Source organism: Pongo abelii, chromosome 12 (assembly GCF_028885655.2).
Source record: "Pongo abelii isolate AG06213 chromosome 12, NHGRI_mPonAbe1-v2.0_pri, whole genome shotgun sequence".
NCBI classification, from domain to species: Eukaryota; Metazoa; Chordata; class Mammalia; order Primates; family Hominidae; genus Pongo; species Pongo abelii.
In genome coordinates, this window is record NC_071997.2 from 88,633,621 (window position 1) to 88,651,998 (window position 18,378).

Sequence of the window (18,378 nt, forward strand, 5' to 3'; positions counted from 1 at the left end):
TACAAGATTTTGGATTTTCGAACTTGGGATGTTCAACCAGTAAATAATATAGATATTCCAGAAGTCAGAAAAATCTGAAATCTGGAATGCTTCTGGTCCCAAGCATTTTGGATAAGGGATACTCAATGTATAGTAGTTACGGAATTTGAAACCAGGCCCTGAGTTTCTGTTTTCTATTGGTTCCCCTGTACCATCCTACCTCCGTGATCTCATGACCCCTCAATATCTGAACTATCAAAAACAACTTACCCTTTCTCCGGAATTCCTCTTTCTTGACTTTTCCCCCTCTCCTTATCTGCTGTTTTGCCTTTCCATCACACTGCAGCCAGAGTAAATTTTGATCTCTTCTCAGTGGGGGAAAAACTCTCTTGATGGCTTTTGATTTAAGACCAAAAGTTTGGATTCCAGTGATCTCCCAGTCTTTGTTACTCTTCCTTTTGTTCTTCTCCAGATCTGATTCAGGAATTTTTATCCCAATTGCCTTCCTTAATAAGCCAGCGTGGATCGTATACACAGACAGTGGATTTTAGAGCTAGGGTTTGTTTGTTTGTTTTTGTTTTGTCTTGTCTTCCAAAATTTCAAGATATGTCAGTTCTCATGTAAATATATGCACCCTTTTGTGAGTTAGTTTAGTATCTCCTATAACACCTGGTCAAGTGGATAATTTTTAGTTCATGATAGTTTGTTAATTGGACTTGCTCAGCCATATTTTCCTGCTTATTATACATGGTCTTCAAGTCTATCTTGGAAAATTTTAGAGAAAAGGACAAATGCTAAAAGACTTAATAGTAGCATGAGACCTTTTTTGCTCCCTTGTTCTGTGCTAGCTATGGGGATAAATATAGTTGATCCTTGAACAACATAGGTTTGGATTGTGTAGGTCCACTTACATGTAGGTTTTTCTTCATTAAATATACTGGAAAAGTTTTTGGAGATTTGAAAAAACTCGCAGATGAACTTCATAGCCTAGAAATACTGAAAAAAATCAAGAAAAAGGTATGTCATGAATGCTTAAAATATAGGCAGATTCTAGTCTATCTTATTTGCTACCATAAAACGTATACAAATCTGTTATTAAAAGTTAACGTTTATCAAAACTTACACACACATAGACTATACATGCTGCCATTCACAGCTGAGAGAAATGTAAACAAAAGTAACGAAGTACTAGTCATAAGTACATAAAATTCACTATAGTACTTACTGTATTACTGTAATTATTTTGAATAACACCATGACTTCCATACACAGTATCACTAGTGATGCTGGAAGTGCTTCTAAGAAGTAAAGTTGTGACATTTCAAGAAAAGGATGAATTGCTTGATATGTACTGTAGATTGAGGTCTGCAGCTCTGGTTGCCTGCCATTTTAGGTAGAAATTCATCTTGTAAAAAGATGTCATAAACTTACGGTATCAAAAAATACAGTGCTGTAAATGTATTTTTCTTACGATTTTCTTAACATTTTCTTGCTGTAGCTTACTTTATTATAAGGATATAGTATTTAATACATGTAACATACAGAATATGTGTTAATCGACTATTTGCTATTGGTAAGACTTCCAGTCAACAGTAGGCTATTAGTAGTTCAGTCTTTGGGAAGTCAAAAGTTATATGTGGATTTTTGACTGCACAGATGGTCAAACTCTAACTCCTGTATTGTTCAAGGGTCAGTTGTACTTGAACAGTACTTGGGTTGGGGTGGGGATGTTGTTTTCCTTTTTTTTAAGAGACAGGGTCACACTGTGTTGCCCAGACTGGAGTGCATTGGGTATTCACAGGTGCAATCATAACACACCACAGCCTTTAACTCCTGGCCTCAAGCAGTTCTCCTATTTCAGTCTCCCGAGTAGCTGGGACTACAGGTGCATACCACCTTCTCCAGCATTCTTGTCTTTGTCTGTCCCTTCTTTAAAGCCCTTATGCACATGATTTTTCCTCCTACTATGTTAACTAGCGGACATGAGGCTAGGGCAGGCAGTTTTTGTTGTTGATTTCATTTGACATCTTCAGCAGTAATGGCAAGAAAAATCAGAACAGGTGAAAATTTCTATTTGAGTTAAATTCAGGATAATCTTCCTTGAGACAGAGTTTGAAATGCAGTAGAAAAACTTTCATTTCTTTTTACTTAACAGGTAATAATTATTGGATATCTATTTTTACTAGTATACATAGAAGCTTATGATAAGCTTTTTATGGTAAATTTACATCAGAGTGTTGTAATGAAATTAAAGTAATGACAGTTATTTTTGACTTTGGATTACTTTTTTCCCCTATACAAGTAAACGTAGTAGTGAATTACAACTGCAGAAAGTTGTGGTTTGAAGCACAGTAGCTCAGGTGGAAACAAACATGCAATTGTTTCTATAAAAATAATTATTGTATCCTCACTATTCATTAGATAGATTGTATGTAGCGACACAGAAAGAACTAAAGATGAGTTTAATTAACATTAACTGTTTTTCATGTTATATTTAACATCCCAATTAGAATTCTATTCTTCTCCATGTTTTTATTACATTTTCTATTTCTGCTTTCAACTTGCAGTGTTTAAAATTCAATAAGATGTTAAGAGATAAGCCAGAAATCTTGACATTACAGCAGCCTAGGAGATTTAGTTAATCTGACCTAGATGTTCTTTTGATGATTGAGATTTATATATGAAAACAGTTCTCAATTTCAAAATGAAACATGGGAAGATCTGCCATATAAATCAGCTGTCCTGCCAAAGACAGGCAGATTAATCAGCCACAAACAGAAAGAGTATGTCATAAAAGTTGTGCTGTTTAGATTGTTGGCATTTGGATCAGCAGTAATACTGAAAGTTGTAAGTGAATGGAGCCCTTGCATTTTGCCGTGTTCTGAAGAGGATTATTTCATAGTTTTTCAAGGGCTTTTAGTATATATTGACATTGGTTTCATTTTCAGTATTACGCGTGTGAAACAAAACAAATAACGTAAGAAAAATCCTTGAGAAGAAATTGTGCCTGAGTGTAGATATTAATAGTATTTGAGACTGTATTTCAAATAACGTAAGAAAAATCCTTGAGAAGAAATTGTGCCTGAGTGTAGATATTAATAGTATTTGAGACTGTATTTCAATGACTAATTTATTCATCATTGATTTCTTGTATCCCAAAAAGTGGATACAGGAAATGAGAAGAAGTTATCCAACTTCTAGTCTACCAATTTTTCTGTCATCCCACCAAAGCTGCAAGATGTTAGTTTCCACTTCAGTTCTTAATTTAACGTTGTACAATGTTATTTTTTAAAATTAAAAATAATGAGGACCTATAAATAAGAGATTAGATTCAAGGGATACCTGGTTTGATCAACAGAAGTGAGCGGAGAAAGCAGTAAAGATACCTCCTCTAGACTGGAGCAGCCAGGGCTAATGAGTATGTAGTTTTCTTACCATAATGCTGTGATTGAAATGTAGTATTTAATGGTGAAGCCCTCTTGCAGATGATGAAAATACTATAGAGTGACAAATCCTTGGAATTATGTTGAAATGGTTTGTCTTTTATTCCAGTATCCAAAATTGTAAACTAAGTGCTTTGAAGCCAGACTTATTGACCAAACGATAGTAATTTCTAATTGAGGATATAACATATGTCTCAATTGTTTAAATGAACTGAGACTATAAACCAATTTTAAAGTACTTAGCTTGTTTTGCTCTTTAAACATTTAGTTTTAGGTGCTAGGCAAAAGTCATTAGAGTACTTTTATCACTGTGAAGTTTGCAAAGCATTTTCTTTGAAAAACGAAAGCCATTGGTTTATTATTGTCACAATTGTTATTTTGTGTAACATTGATAATTTTTGTCTCCTGAGTCTATTGGAATAAAGTAAGTGTGTGTGTGTTCAAGAGAAAGCGTGTAAATGAGAAAGAGCACATGCAGTCAGGTGTGGTGGCCCACGCCTGTAATCCCAGCACTTTGGGAGGCTGAGGTGGGCAGATCACTTGAGGCTAGGAGTTCGAGACCAGCCTGGCCAACATGGTGCAACCTGTCTCTACTAAAAATACAAAAATTAGCCAGGCGTGGTGGCACACACCTGTAATCCTAACTACTTGGGAGGCTGAGGCAGGAGAATTGCTTGAACCCATGAGGCAGAGGTTGCAGTGAGCCAAGATCATGCCATTGAGACTCTGTCTAAAAAAAAAAATAAAATAAAATAAAAATAAGAGCACATGCATGTGAATGTTGACACACTCTTTTTATTTGACATTTTCTAGTTTATCGCTTATTTTTGAACTAAAGAAAGTGTAACCATTTTATTAATTAAAGATTTATGGAATGAACTTTGACCTGCAGTGCAGCATTTGGAAATAATCAGCGTCTTCTAGGCACAGGTTAAGCATAGGTTGTGTTTTATGCTCTGTTCTACTCTTACTTAAAGGTCTTTGATAACTATGGGGTTAATTATGGTTTGTATTAGTTACAGTATAAATTTAGTATATAGATTGTATACTAGTATATTTAGTTTAGTATATAAGTTTAGTATATATATTTGGCAGCAAATTCATAAGAAAAGAAACTGTCTTTGAGGAAAAAAATAATATTCAGCCGAAGCCTTACCTTGGGTGCTATGTGATTATTTTATTTTACAGACTCCAGGGATTAGAGCTCGATCTGCAAGGCTTCAGTGGTTTTGTGACAGATGTGTTGCAAATAATCAGGTTTGTATTTGATTCTGATGTCTCAATCACCTAAAACTGTGAGTAGAAGGCAAGGGTCCTCTGTATCACATGAACATTTGGGGACTTCGAGAGACAGGGCATTGTGGAAGCAGTGTTTATCTTGATCGTTTGCCAGATAAGCAATGGCTTATTTCTTATTTCTGAGGTGCAGTAGAAACCCTAAATTGTTAACCTGGGCCCTGATGATTTTATCTTTAACTAGTTGGTTGGAGCAGGCTGACCTTATGTCCTTGGCACTTTAAGCCTGCATTAGTCCTTAGTGGCAGGAGGAGTTGCTTCCCAGAGCTCTGGAATTTCTGCTTGCCCTCCTCTGGTGCAGGTACCTGTTTGCATCATGCCAAGTAAAAGTCACAGGGCAAGAAGAGTGTAAAGTTTGGAGGGGGAAGTATTTTTGTTAACGTACGATACACTCATTGAGTTCTCCCACCCAGATATCTTTGAATTGGTTATTCATGTTGTGTTCTTGACTCCAAATATTTTTAAAATTGTGGTAAAATAAGTATAATGTAAGATTTATGATTTAACTTTGTATAAGTATACAATTCAGTGGCATTAAGTTCATTCATATTGTTGTGCTCAGCCCATTAACTTTTGAAATGAAGTTAAACTGCCCTTTTGGTAAAGCTAATTTGAAAGATTATTCCACTGCTATTTGTTAACTATAAAATACATCCTTTACACAAGGTAGATCTATCTCTTGATCTTACTTTTAAGGTGGAAACTCTGGAAAAATTAGTGGAGCTGACACAGAAGCTATTTGAATGTGACAGAGACCAGATGTACTACAATCTGCTAAAACTGTATAGTAAGTGATTTAACTATTCTTCATGTTTTCATTTATTCTGTTGAAGGCAGTGGCAGGAAAGAAGTATTTGGTTTTGAGGGAGCTCCAGGGATTGTCAGAAGGCAGTTTTCATTCAACAGAGGCTCAAGTAGAGGCTAGATTGAATTTTATCACAGAATGTTATATCGTAGCACTAGACACTGTATGTCTTCATAATTTCTGACATTCTTACTGCAGTAATGAGAAAGTACGAAAACCTTCATCAGAACCACAGAATTTAATAGGACTTTTTGAGGTAAGAACGGTCTTTCTGTTCTTTTTATTTAAACGTTCAGGTAAATTTATTGGTCACTTTTATAAATAGGTAACCACCAACACATTCATGTAAGTAGAGATTTTTTTCTTTTTGCAAAAAGATACATATCTTGCATATCTATATACAAACTCATTGTTAAACAGTTTTTAAAATGTCATTATATATTTTTGAGTCAGCTATATATTACAAACATTTTTCTATATTTAATCACCTACAAATAACTTATATACTGCATAGATGTACTAAAATTTGTTCAGTCTATCATCTCCTATTACTGGGTTTGTGAATAGATTTCCATTTTCCATTTCTAAAACAACACTACGTTATTCATTTTTGTGCCTTAATCTTCATTCACATCCTTAACTGTTTTCTGAGGCTGAAATCTTAGTATTTGTATTTGACATTTCTGAAATTTTTGATCTGTCTTTTCAAACAATGCTCTAGTACTTTTATACCAGTGTACACATTTGGAGCTTTACAGTTTCTTTTAGGATATTTCGGTAGAGAGGAATAACACTTAGAACAGCCAGTGACCTTTCCCTATTTGTTTCATGGATATTTATCTAGATTTATTGTTCTTCTTTTCTCTTGGCAAATTTCCCTTCAAACGAATAAGGGGATTTATTTGTCCTTTCAAACTTGTATTTATTACCATTGAAAGCTTTATTTTACATCTCGATGATGTAAATAAAATTAAACTTGCTTAAAATTTTACAATCCAGTTTTTGGTTGTATTGAAATACACACTTCACAGTGTAATTCTTAAGACTTTGGCTTGAACGATGATCAAATTCTTGCACACAATGCTGAGGTTGGTATTGAATGTATAGAATTAAAAACCTGTATTTTAGGCAGTTGGTCCTCAAATTGCAAATTATAATCTGTATTTGAGCACTAACATTCCACTCTACCTACTTTTTCTTCCTTTTAAAAACAATTTCATGATGAAATTCTAATGTGCCAAGTTCAAAAGAAGCACTGACTATATGTCTAAATGTGTTTTAGTATTTCAAGTAGTCCTCATAGAAGACTATATAAACTTGGATTCAGAAAAAAAAAAAAAACCTATGAAGCCCTTACTGTGTGGTAGACATTGTGGTAGGCACTGCAGATGTAAAGGTGTAGTGCTCTGCTGAAAGGGTCAGCTCCATCACCAAGTCTTAACACTGCAGCAGGTAAGAACAACTATAAGTATGTGGTAGTCTAGGGCCAGGTGAGAAGTGGCCAGCCACTCAAACTTACTCTTCCTATTCAGAAGAACTTTTACTATTAGTTTTGCTTTGTTTTTGAGACAGGGTCACCCAGGCTAGAGTACAGTGGTACGATCAGAGCTCACTGCAGCCTCAACCTCCTGGGCTCAAGAAATCCTCCCACCTCAGCCTCTCAAGTAGCTGGGACTACAGGCATGTGCCACCACACCTTGCTAATAATTTATTTATTTATTTATTTATTTATTTTACTTTTTGTGGAGACGGGGTCCCACTACGTTGCCCAGGATGGTCTTGAACTCCTGAGCTCAAGCAGTCTTCCTGCCTCAGCCTTCCAAAGTGCTGGGATTACAGGTGTGAGCCACTGTGCCTGGCCTTTTTTTTTTTTTTTTTTTTTTAAGAAACAAAAAAATATACAACATTTAGCTTCATCTTAAAATTTCCAATGGGGATATATGGTCTCTGAATTTAATACTATTTTCTTGTCCTTAATTTCCTCTATTTGTCCTATTGGACACCTGTCTCCAATTCCTTCTTGCATTGTATTTGAGTCAATAGTTTGAGGAGGTTGGGAGAGTGTGGTTAGCTTCTTAGGAGGCTGGAAGCCAGTGGAATCCTATAGAGAAGTATATATTCTTTTTAACCACATTTGTATACTTCCTACCTTCTGCCATGTTATAAATAGATAATCTGGTTATAATAGCCCTAATCCTTTCCTTTCTGAAGAAAAAGCAAGCTATCTCCTTCTGCATTTTGCCTTCAGACTTGGGCCACTATTTAAATATTGTTACATGGACTCAGTTGCTTTGAAATGGAACATATGATATGAATTGAGTCTTGCTGTGTTGCCCAGGCTGGAGTGCAGTGGTGCGATCTCGGCTCACTGCAAGCTCTGCCTCCCGGGATCACACCATTCTCTTGCCTCAGCCTTCCCAGTAGCCGGGACTACGGGCGCCCGCCACCACACCTGGCTAATTTTTTGTATTTTTAGTAGAGACAGGGTTTCACTGTGTTAGCCAGGATGTTCTTGATCTCCTGACCTCGTGATCCACCCGCCTCGGCCTCATTATACTTTTTAAAAATCCATATTTTGCATTGTGGATTTCTTAGGATGTGATTTTAGCCCTTGAAAGAGATTGGATTAGTAGTTATTTTTGGATATTTGTTGAAAAGCAACTTTCCTTCGTTTATTTTAAAACAGTACCTTTCACATACTTAATACACACTTAATTTTGTTGTAAATCATAACATACTACAGAAACATGCACAAAACAAAGATATGTAGCTCAGCCAACACCCATGGAACTGCGTAAGTCCTACATACAGTTAAATACTAGCTTTTATTAATATAAAACTGCTTTCATTTTCTATGGACTCAATATAACATGATCTGTTACAAAATTTTGTCGTAATTCAAACTTCATTTCTATCCTTCCCAATATATTTTGACCTTTCATTGTGACAGTGTTGCAAAATTAGCTTCTAGAACCTATAACAAACATTAATTACATGAATGAAATGACTTCCTCACTTGCTTAAGGAATTTTCTATTATTTCTATATGACAAACATTTTCTTATGTTCTGAACACTTCTTTACAGATAGAAAGTAGAAATTAGTTTCTTTGTATAGTAGTCTATCCAAGAGTCAAACTGCCTTACATTTGTAATTTTGCAATACAATTCTTTGAATCTATTTAAAAAGTATGTATAACCTCAGCATTTATTCCATCTCAGTAATTATTTATATATTATTTCTTCAAGTATGTATAGCCATTTACATTTCTTTTCATATTGTATGGCCTTTTCCTCCTCCATTATTACGCAAGTGAAATGAACATATTCTGATTACTAAAGATTCAAACAATGTAATACTATACTAGCTAACTATGAAAATGTCATTGTGTCCACCGCCACCCCCTAACCGCTTATCTCAGACGTAACTTTGTGAATTGGCCATCCTTTCCAATACACAGCAGTTTTTCTGTGCATTTAATAATTGTATTGCACTTAGTGTCATGTGACATTTTTCGTATCTTGCCCCAGTTTTTCACAAGCAGAAATTAATTTATTATATTAAATGACTTGATCTTTCCTCTTCCAACCATGAGAATTTCTAAAAACAAAGTTTTGATTCTGGAGTTTTTGCTATTTGTAAAGACTGGATTACCACATGAAAGGAAATGGGCTTTTCAATATGAAGGGATCTGCCTATTTCCTTCCCAGCCCTTGTAATAGTCTGATAACATTATCAGTTGAGATAAGAAATCTAAGAAGATTCCATGTATCACACACGGTCATAGAAACTCTTCATGTCAACAGAAGAAACATAGACAATTCTCTATTCAACTAAGTGAAAAGGTTTGTAGATTTGTCACTTGTAAAGAGAATTACACTCTTTCAATCATTTTAGTACACACCACAGCTGTGTACTATATGGCAGCAGCCCCCAACCTTTTTGGTACCAGGGACTGGTTTCATGGAAGACAATTTTTCCACAGCCCAGGTTGTGGTGGGCGATGGGGATGGTTTGGGGATGAAACTGTTCCACCTCAGATCATCAGGCATTAGTTAGATTCTCATAAGGAGTTCACAACCTAGATCCCTCACATGCGCAGTTCACAATAGAGTTTGCACTCCTATGAGAATCTAATGCTGTTGCTGATCTGACAGGAGGTGGAGCTCAGCGGGTAATGCTCATTTGCCCACCCACCGTACACATTCTGCTGTGCAGCCCTGTTCCTAACAGACCATGGACCAGTACCTGTAGCCTTTGCAAAGATCATAGATATATGTATACTGTATGCACCGCATACAATCACAGATATATGTATATCGCATACAGTACACGTATGTATGTATGTATATGGTGCCATATGCCATATATATATATATATAATATATATCTCTCTCTACAGGATCTTTGCAAAGGCTAAAGGTCATAGTTGAATTGTTACCTGTTTCTGATTTTGATTTCAGCAGTAGGCACTTTCTCAGTAACATTAAAAAGACAAACTTTTTTATCAACATGATTGAAAGTGTTTAATAAAGTGTGATGGGGGCTTCTTGTTATTGCTTTTTAATAGGTAGGGTATTTTTGGTTTGTAATTCAGAAGTACAGAGAAAAGTTCCCTTCTCAACTTCGGGTCTTGGTCACTTTTGGTTCCTTTCCCTAAAGGCAGCATTTGGAATAATGCTTTCTTCAACATCAAATAAGAAAAAGTTCTAAATATTTTTGTGAATTCTGTTTAGTATATTTATTGATTTACTTCTGCTTAATCAAATTCTACAGAAATAAATGGTGACTGGCAAAGAGCTGATGCTGTCTGGAATAAAATCCAAGAAGAAAATGTTATTCCTCGTGAAAAGACATTAAGATTATTAGCGGAAATCCTTAGAGAGGGTAACCAGGAAGTTCCGTTTGACGTACCTGAGGTAATTGTTTTTGGCATAATCGTAACAGATTTTGTTGTCAGTATAATTAGGTCATAGATTAGCCTACTTTTATATTGAAAAGATTACCAGTTTTTATTTAACAGAATAATTTTGTTTTAAAGTTGTGGTATGAAGATGAAAAACATTCCCTGAATTCTTCATCAGCCTCAACCACAGAACCTGATTTCCAGAAAGATACATTGAATGCCTGCCGATTGAAGCAAAAAGAAGGCAAGCACATATGGGGATGGGGGTGTGTGGTGGGGGTGGTCTTCTTTCTAATAGCAGTGTGGGGTGTAAGCCCAAGCAATTAGAAGTGCTCTAGGATAGAGATAGGACTTAAATTTTATATATTTCTTGTGCCCTTCCATACTTTAACGAAAACATTTTGGGGCAATTGGGAAAGTGTAACTATTGACTGAGTGGTAGATAATATTAAGGAATTACTCTTTTTTTTTATTATTTTTTTTTGAGATGAAGTCTCACTCTGTCGCCCAGGCTGGAGTGCAGTAGCGTGATCTCAGCTCACTGCAAGCTCTGCTTTCTGGGTTCACGCCATTTTCCTGCCTCAGCCTCCCGAGTAGCTGGGACTACAGGCGTCTGCCCCCACGCCCGGCTAATTTTTTGTATTTGTAGTAGAGACAGGGCTTCACTGTGTTAGCCAGGATGGTTTCGATCTCCTGACCTCGTGATCTGCCCACCTCGGCCTCCCAAAGTGCTGGGATTATAGGCGTCAGCCACCGTGCCTGGCCGGAATTACTCTTATTTTTATTAGACGTGATAATGGTATTATGATTTACTTACAGGGAAATGTTCTGAAATTTTGAGATCCACGTGAGTTATTGAGGGATGAAAAAAGTCAAAATTTCTATAATTTATTTTAAAATGCTTAAGCTATAAAAAACAAAGCAGGCCAGGCATTGTGGCTCACGCCTTGTAATCCCAGCATTTTGGGAGGCCGAGGCTGGCAGATCACGAAGTCAAGAGATGGAGACCATCCTGGCCAACATGGTGAAACCCCATCTCTACTAGAAATACCAAAATTAGCTGGGCATGTTGGTACATGCCTGTAGTCCCAGCTACTCGGGAGGCTGAGGCAGGAGAATCACCTGAACCTGGGAGATGGAGGTTATAGTGAGCCGAGATCGCATCACTGCACTCCAGCCTAGCGACAGAGTAAGACTCCGTCTCAAAAAAAAAAAGCAAATCTGGTAAGATGTTAATTGTTAGATATAAGTAATGGGTATATGTATGGAAGGTGAGGTTCATTATACTATTCTTCCCCCCCCGCCCCCGGAGACAGGTCTCACTCTGTCACCCAGACTGGAGTGCAGTGGCACAATCATGGTTCATTGCAGCCCCCGCCTCCTGGGCTCAAGCAGTTATCCTACCTCAGCTTCCCAAGTAGCTGGGACCATAGGCACACACCACACACTCAGCCAATTTTTGTAGTGACAAGGTCTCGCTATGTTGCCCGGGCTGGTCTTAAACGCCTGAGCTCAAGTGGTCCTCCCACCTCGGCCTCACAAAGTGCTGGGATTGCTGGTATGAGCCACCACCCCCAACCTGTACTATTCTTCATACTTTTCTGTACATATGAAATTTTTTGTAATAAATGCTATTGTTGGCATACATTTTTATTAAAAGTATTTTTTGAAAATAACTTTTTGTGGCACATAACTTATTTGAAAGCAAAAAATGATTAAGGCATTAATTACTATACTAGTATGTGTTGAAGTGATCCAGCAATATCTCAAGGTTAGAGGTCTGTTTCTTGACTTTTTCCCTTTCTCTATTATTAAACTTTCCTGAAGACATCTTCACCTCTATTATGCCTACTTTAAATTTTTTATGACTATCTTTAACCATCTGTTATGAGCTTGTAAGTTGAATTTTATGCTTTTACTTAGACTTCTTACACTGTTCCAGAATCATATATTACTCTTATTTTCTTTACTTTTGTTAATTTCTTTTCATTCTAGCTTTCCATAGAATGATTCCTTCAGTTTTGGGGTGGATTTCAAGGATGGTTTATGATAGTTTACCATTAAGGAAATAAATACAAGAGAATTTTTTTATTTTAGTATTGATAGTTTTGAGGTTTATTAGAAAGGAATCAATTTAGAAATTTATAGAACTTCTTAATTTCCTAACTCAACTAGAAAGTTTGGCCAGGCTTGCAGGCTCATGCCTATAATCCCAACACCTTGGGAGGCCAAGGTGGGCAGATCACTTGAGTCCAGGAGTTTGAGACCTGCCTGGCAACTTAGTGGTATCCCATCTCTACAGAAAATACACAAATTAGCCTGGCTTGGTGGCACAGGCCTATAGTCCCAGCTACTCAGGAGGCTGAGGTGAGAGGATCAGCTGAGCGGGAGGTTGAAGCTGCATGGAGCCATGATCGCACCTGGGTGATTGAGTGAGACCCTATCTCAAAAAAAGAAAGAAAGAAATTTTGTGGCATTGATGTAAAATGTATGAAGTAAAAATAAGTTAAGTTCTTATGCCTCCTCAGTTGCCTGTAGTATAACTTTTTATTCATTCTGAGTCATTTTCTTTTGAGACGGAGTCTTGCTCTGTCACCGAGGGTGGAGAGCAGTGGTGCATTCTCACTGCAACTTCTACCTCCCGGGTTCAAGTGATGCTCCTGTCTCAGCCTCTCAAGTAGCTGGAACTAGAGGCGCACACCACCACGCCCGGCTAGTTTTTGTATTTTTAGTAGAGACAGAGTTTCCCCATATTGGCCAGGCTGGTCTCAAATTCCTGACTTCGTGATCTGCCCGCCTTGGCCTCCCGAAGTTGCTGGGATTACAGGCGTGAGCCACCATGCCCGGCCCATACTGAGGCATTTTCCTTTGCTGCATATTCAGTCTATATATCTTTGAGTACACACTAGGCATCTTTGAAAGCAAAGTATAAAATTAAGCTTGATCAATACTGTGTAAATGTTCTGATGAAGTTGTGTGTGTGTGTGTGAGTGTATGTGTGTGTGTGTGTGTGAGAGAGAGAGAGAGTCTCGTTCTGTTGCCCAGGCTGGAGTGCAGTGGCGCAACCTCTGCCTTCTGGACTCAAGTGATTCTCCTGCCTCCCAAGTAGCTGGGATTATAGGCACCCACCACCATGCCTGGCTAATTGTTTTTTGTTTGTTTGTTTGTTTTTGGGTTTTTTTGTATTTTTAGTAGAGACAGGGTTTCACCATGTTGGCCAGGCTGGTGTCAAACTCCTGACCTCAAGTGATCACCCACCTCAGCCTCCCAAAGTGCTGGGATTATAGGCGTGAGCCACCACCACGCCCATCCTCTGGTGAAGCCTTGATTTGACTGAAATGAATATATGGTTAGTATACAGTTTAAGTGAAAACATTTAAGTAGTTAAATAATTAAATACAATGCAGTGTGTATTATAAATGTAGAGCTACCTCTATTCTGGAATTTTCATTTATCTAATTGGTTTCATCCTGTTAATTCTTTTCTTTTCTTTTCTTTTCTTTTTTTTTTTTCTGAGGCAGAATGTTGCTCTATCACCCAGGATGGAGTGCGGTGGCGCAAATCTCAGCTCACTGCAACCTCTGCCTACTGGGTTCAAGCGATTCTCCAGCCTCAGCCTCTCAAGTAGCTGGGATTACAGGCACCCCCCCCACCACACCCAGCTGATTTTTGTATTTTTGGTATAGACCGTGTTTCACCATGTTGTCCAGGCTGGTCTCAAACTCCCGACCTCAAGTGATCCTCCTACTTTGGCCTCCCAAAGTGCTGGGATTACAGGTGTGAGCCACTGTGCCCGGCCATAACTCTTTAGAGTTTTCTGTTTCTTTTTTTGTATATCTCAGGGTTCGAATGTTTAGTAAAATATGAATGCTTTGAAAATTGAATGCTTACATTAACACTTTTCTGGTAGTTCAGTCTACTTAAAGGTATATTGTGATTGTCACATTGGAAACAAATGTGTGGTGAATGGGTTTGGTATATTAAAATGCTAATTAAAAAAAAAACTAATAGGGACTAATTACACAGCCATACCAAGTTAATGTGAAGACCACAGTTTTAGAAAACAACAAGAGTTTCCAAACAAGTGAAATATTATATATGATTGTTAGGAAGTTGACAATAATTGCATTACATCTTAAGTTTTTAGCCCGCTAAAAAGCATTGGGTATTGAATGGCAGATTTTATTGCAGTCATCTTATTGTGTGTCATGGTTTAAATATTTTATTTAGCAAAGCCATTCTGTGACTTTAATAAGTAAATAAAACAGTCTTAAATTTGTGATGCATTGATACTGGTACTCAAATGAAGATAATGTCTTTATTTTCTCCCATTTCAGAAAAGTGAAATACACCAAATAGACTAGGTATCTGATGGAATAATCAGTAAATGATAGTAGAGTTTCTTCTTGCATATTAGCATGTTTTTATTTTACGTTTTTTGCCATTGTCCTGGAATATCCAGTTGTTCACAACCATAGAAATCTAGTGTAAAGCACTTGGAAATTTAATGACTAACAGGGACTGTTCTATGGAAGACTGACTTGAAATGTGATAAACCTCTGCCATTGTTACTTTCACTTGCCCAAACTGTTCTCCTTAGTTAAGATGCAAATATAAATGTTGCCGTATATTTTTTTCTCCAAATTTAGCTTAAAGGGATAAATATTTCTTTGACAGTGCCACTTAAGTTTAATTAAGGGACTAATGCACACATTCCCTAACTCATACATAGAAGCATAACAATTTTCGCCTGTTCAGAAACTTCTAAAGTAGCTTAAAATATTCTTCTGAACATTAAATAATATCATGTTCTGTCTTAATTAGAAGTTTTATATTTCCTTACATTGAGCCCTATATATATCGTAGAATGCCGTACATGATAGTTCAGTTATGCCCCATCTTTATTGTGATTTGTTTATACACAGAAGAGAGTAGATTGTAGTTTCCGTTGGCTGTTTATAGCCAGGCAATTTTATTTCAGAAAAGTAAGTGACTGAAAAGTGTAGTTACTTCTCTTTTGGTAACATCTTTTCATTCACTGACAGTTATTGTGAACAAGTGAAATAAAACTGTTAATCAGTCAAACAAATGTTGCTTAGTTTACTTGTTAGATATCTGTATATTTGAAAATTGTATGTTTTTGTATAAGTCCTGTCGTAGCCAAATAATGTGATCTCCTAATTTTAGAATTATAGGCTATATTCTCTTTAGTGCTATTGTGCTGAAATGTTAACCATTGTAACCACCCACTTATAGATTAAAGATTGCTTTAAAATGAATCTTTTGCTCCCCTCAATCTAAATTATACCTCTGGTTTATTTGGACTTTAACACACATTTTGCGATTTATTTTGAAACTAGTATCATCTTTTCATTAATTCAGAAGAGTTGTTTCTCATTTTTATTATAAAGAAAATAATGTATCAACTTAAGAAAGCTGGTATGAGAAATCATTTTAAGAGGAAACCCCTTCAGGCACCATCCATTCAGATTAAGGTGTAGTTTCCAAAACTGTAGCTTTGTCTTTAAAATATTTGAAGAAAATTATGTCAGTGTGTCTCTCTATAGAGTGGTAACAGTAGGTTGGTATTAAACAGCAAAAATATTTGGGTTTAGGTCTTTGTTTCAGGATTTTTTCCATCCTTTTGGCATTTCAGAATAATGTCATCTCTTTTTTTTTGTCTGTTTTCTCTCATAGGGGCATATAATATTTTCCTGAATGCAAAAGAGCAAAACATTGTGTTTAATGCTGAAACCTACAGCAATCTCATTAAATTACTGATGTCAGAAGATTATTTTACAGAAGCAATGGAAGTGAAAGCATTGTAAGTGTTAGTCCATTTATTAAACCTCGTTTAAAAAAGAATATTGGCTACCATTAGCCAATAATTATAATAATAATGTGCTGTGTAGTACAATTGCTTGATTGGCCTCAGCTACCCATAAAAATCATATGAAATGGTTAACTAACTTTATCAGGTTTTTTCACCTTCAAAAAAAAAAACACCTTTACTGGCCATATACAATGCAGTACATTTTGCTTACTAAGTTATATTCCATCACAATTCGTTTAAGATATCCATGCACAGAAAAGTAATTTTATTATATTCTGTTTATTGTTCAACATCTAAATCCATGTACCTTTTGTGGTGGGAGCAGCCTGAGAAAACAAAGACACCATGGACTTTGAACTTAGACTAAGATTTGAATCTTACTTGAAAGTTCTGTGACCTTGGGAAAATTACCTGCTATCTCTGATCCTTAGTTTTTCTTCCGTATGATGAGTGTATGATAATATTACTTAATATTAAAGATTTCTTCTATGTGTTGAAGAAGGTTAAGTGAAGTAGAGAAAACATAGGTACTGAACACATCTTATTTGTGTTTCCCCCTCCTTTCGTGTTGTTTTTGGATTAAAAAAAAAAATCTGACTGGGTGCGGTGGCTCATGCCTGTAATCCCACAAGTTTGGGAGGCCGAGGTGGGTGGATCACCTGAGGTCAGGAGTTCAAGACCAGCCTCACCAACATGGTGAAACCCCGCCTCTACTAAAAATACAAACATTAGCTGGGCGTGGTGGCATGTGCCTGTAATCCCAGCTACTCAAAAGGCTGAGGCAGGAGTATCACTTGAACCCAGGAGGTGGAGGTTGCGTTGAGCTGAGATTGCGCAACTGCACTCCAGCCTGGGTGACAAAGCGAGACTCTCTCTCAAAAAAAAAGAAGAAAAGTAAAAGAATAATCAAAAAAATTTTAAGTCCACAGCACTTTCAGAGTATTAGAATCCTAAGGAGAAAATGGATGCCTGCCATCCTTTCACATCACAAGAAAACCTGGCAGTGTCCTAGTGTTGCTAAAGTTATGCATCATAGGGCCGTATTTACTGTCTGTGTTTTAGTGTTGAAAAACATGTTCTGTATGACTGTACTTGTCTGTGTGTATATGTGTGTTGTCTTGAATCATCATTTGTATGTCTTGATACAAGAGAGTCGCACTAGGACTGTTGGGTTTTTAATGTACTTGGTGTGTCATTTGTGCGTTTTCTCAATTCCTAATCAAATTATATATATATATATATCTAGAACACTCGATATACCCTTAATTAGTGACTTGGAAAATTTGACATTGAGCAGTATCCTGTCATCTGTAACCACTAGGTCAAGGGTGTGGATCATCTAAAATTACTTTTCTCAGAAAATTATGAAACTCTCCATCCCAACCCTCTCTATGATAATGAAGGAGAGCCAGAAAAAAGAGAAGCATTTTGTGTTGGGATTAAGTATGATTAAGTGATGAGATAGAAGCAAAGACAGAAAACTTAAAAAAAATTAGATTTTGAGTTTGGTCACAAAGACCTCTGAAATGCTTCCTGAAAGTACAGATTTTAATTTTATTCATTTATTTTTTTTTCATTTTCATTGGGTTTGTTCTAGAACAGTGATACTTACTCTGGTAGCATAAGAAGATTCCTCTCAGCTCACCACAAAGATTCTGATTCAGCCAATTTGGTGTGGGGCCTGAGAATGTACATTTTACTCCATAGCCCAAGTGATTGAAGAATCATGTCTTAAGCATTTTGATCGCATGTGATTAATAACAAATTGTACTTGATGTATGACATGTAACTATATTATAAAACATACTCAAAATAGAAAATCTTCATAAGGTGAAATTTTTAAAAAGAGATTTAAGCCCAGGCACGTTGGCTCATGCCTGTAATCCCAGCACTTTGGGAGGCCAAGGCGGAAGGATCCCTTGAGGTCAGGAGTTCGAGACCAGCCTGGCCAACATGGTGAAACCCCATCTCTACTAAAAATATAAAAATTAGCCATGTGTGGTGGCGGGCGCCTGTAATCCCAGCCACTCAGGAGGCTGAGGCAGGAGAATCGCTTGAACCTGGGTGGCAGAGGTTGCAGTGAGCCCAAGATCGCGCCACTGCACTCCAGCCTGTGC

At 36.9% G+C, this 18,378-nt stretch overlaps 1 protein-coding gene across 3 annotated transcripts in view; it reads left to right on the plus strand.

The window, feature by feature from the left end:
• Positions 1-18,378, plus strand: part of LRPPRC (leucine rich pentatricopeptide repeat containing) — a 114,470-nt gene that overhangs the window by 74,230 nt on the left and 21,862 nt on the right. For all 3 annotated transcript variants that reach the window (XM_024242107.3, XM_054547600.2, XM_054547599.2), the window contains 5 exons: positions 4,611-4,679; positions 5,415-5,505; positions 10,299-10,441; positions 10,564-10,672; positions 16,126-16,252. In XM_024242107.3, coding sequence (XP_024097875.2) covers positions 4,611-4,679; positions 5,415-5,505; positions 10,299-10,441; positions 10,564-10,672; positions 16,126-16,252 — 539 coding nt within the window. The remainder of the gene's footprint in view (positions 1-4,610; positions 4,680-5,414; positions 5,506-10,298; positions 10,442-10,563; positions 10,673-16,125; positions 16,253-18,378) is intronic.